The sequence below is a fragment of the Sphaeroforma arctica genome (genome assembly GCF_001186125.1).
Source record: "Sphaeroforma arctica JP610 unplaced genomic scaffold supercont1.7083, whole genome shotgun sequence".
Classification (NCBI taxonomy): Eukaryota; class Ichthyosporea; order Ichthyophonida; genus Sphaeroforma; species Sphaeroforma arctica.
Genome location: NW_014033475.1, coordinates 1 through 1508, shown reverse-complemented (window position 1 = coordinate 1508; position 1508 = coordinate 1). Strand labels below are relative to the sequence as shown.

General features: G+C 44.1%; 1 protein-coding gene across 1 annotated transcript; it reads left to right on the top strand.

The window, feature by feature from the left end:
• Positions 1-161: 161 nt before the first annotated feature.
• SARC_15959 (hypothetical protein) lies at positions 162-1471 on the top strand (the record flags this gene model as incomplete). Its single annotated transcript, XM_014289927.1, has 2 exons — positions 162-345; positions 1297-1471. Coding segments are annotated over 2 exons (359 nt in total), but the record flags the coding sequence as incomplete, so codon positions are not given.
• Positions 1472-1508: the final 37 nt, after the last annotated feature.

Genomic DNA, 1508 nt, shown 5'->3' with positions numbered 1-1508 from the left:
TACATATAGATGTGTTATTATTAATATTTTATTATATGATCAATTTAGTTATTATTGATTGATTATCTTAATTGCGGAGATATGGACGATGCTCTGATATAGCTATGCACAATAGCCACAGGCAACTCTCCTCACACACTCATATATCTATCTGTATATCAATGTGCAGAGACGTGAACGATGCCTTGATGGAGCTGTGTATAATGGTCATGGCGTGCAAGATGTCCGCTGCTCGCCGTGTGGTGGCAGTGGTACCTTACTACTTCTACAGCAAACAGAGCAAGAAGAAGGAAGGCCGCAGGGGTATCCCTGCCAAACTGGCTGCCGATATGCTCAGAGTGGCGGGTATGTGCCTCTGGGGGCTCTATCTCTAGTTTGAATATGTATCTCATACGAGGTATGTGTGGCCCTTTATTGGAAGGAGATGTTCTTTGCGCGCAATCGCATAGGTAGAAATAAGTTTAAACCAGCCGTGTTGAAAGATACATACTTTACAGGTTAGCTAGTGAGTCTTATATGTATAGCTACCATTGCAGTTGCCTATAGGGTTTTCCGTGTGTTGTGCAGGTACATGCGTATCCCAGAGCAGGCGAGCTTGTGTATCGAACTTCACATGGAAAGGAACCCTTTTATAGTTGGCATACGCCATTCCGAAGTCAATCGTTTGCGATCTCACTGAGTCGTAGTTCATGACTCAGTAGACAGATAAGTGTATACTACAGTTGCGATTTACATGACAAGAAGCGTCTTTCTGCCCATATCCAAGTATGGGCTATGGAAGCACTCACAGTTGTTGAGTGGTCCTGTCTATCCGCGTGTAGCCAATTGCGAAGTGGTACAGTGCTGTATGCGATAGACGCGCGTAGAGTGAATTTAGTAGATAGTGGTGCTATTCTGGGCGCCATTGTTGCCGGACTCGCTTGTACGGTACAAAGTATAGTCTTAGAGTGCGTGTGTGGGCTACTTAGGATAGTTATCTTGTGTGTGTGTGTGTGTATGCATACACGATTGACAATCCGTGAAGAGTAAGGCAAACCAGTATTTAAATATATCGGCTACAACCAAGAAAGAAACATCGCATGTTACAACCGTCTCGAACGCCTGCACATCCTTCGATTCGATGTGGCGTTTACAAGAGATACACCCATGTCCACGTGCAATGGTACTTACAATCCCAACTACCCAGTCCTCGGCGTTCGCTCTAGTTTCTATACCGGTTCAAATCGCCGGATAGTATCAATACATATTAATTGATTAATTTTATTATTATCATATATTGTTTCGTAAAATACCTAGGTGCCACGCATGTGGTATGTCTGGATCTGCACGCGTCGCAAATCCAAGGCTTCTTTGAGATTCCTTGCGATAACTTGAATGTGGAGCCATTCTTCATCAAATACGCCACCGAAAACATTCTCCAGAACGATCAGAACTATGTGATACTCGCCAAGAACGCGGGGGCTGCCAAGAGGTGTGTGAAAATGTGCATACACTGTGTGTGAGAAGAG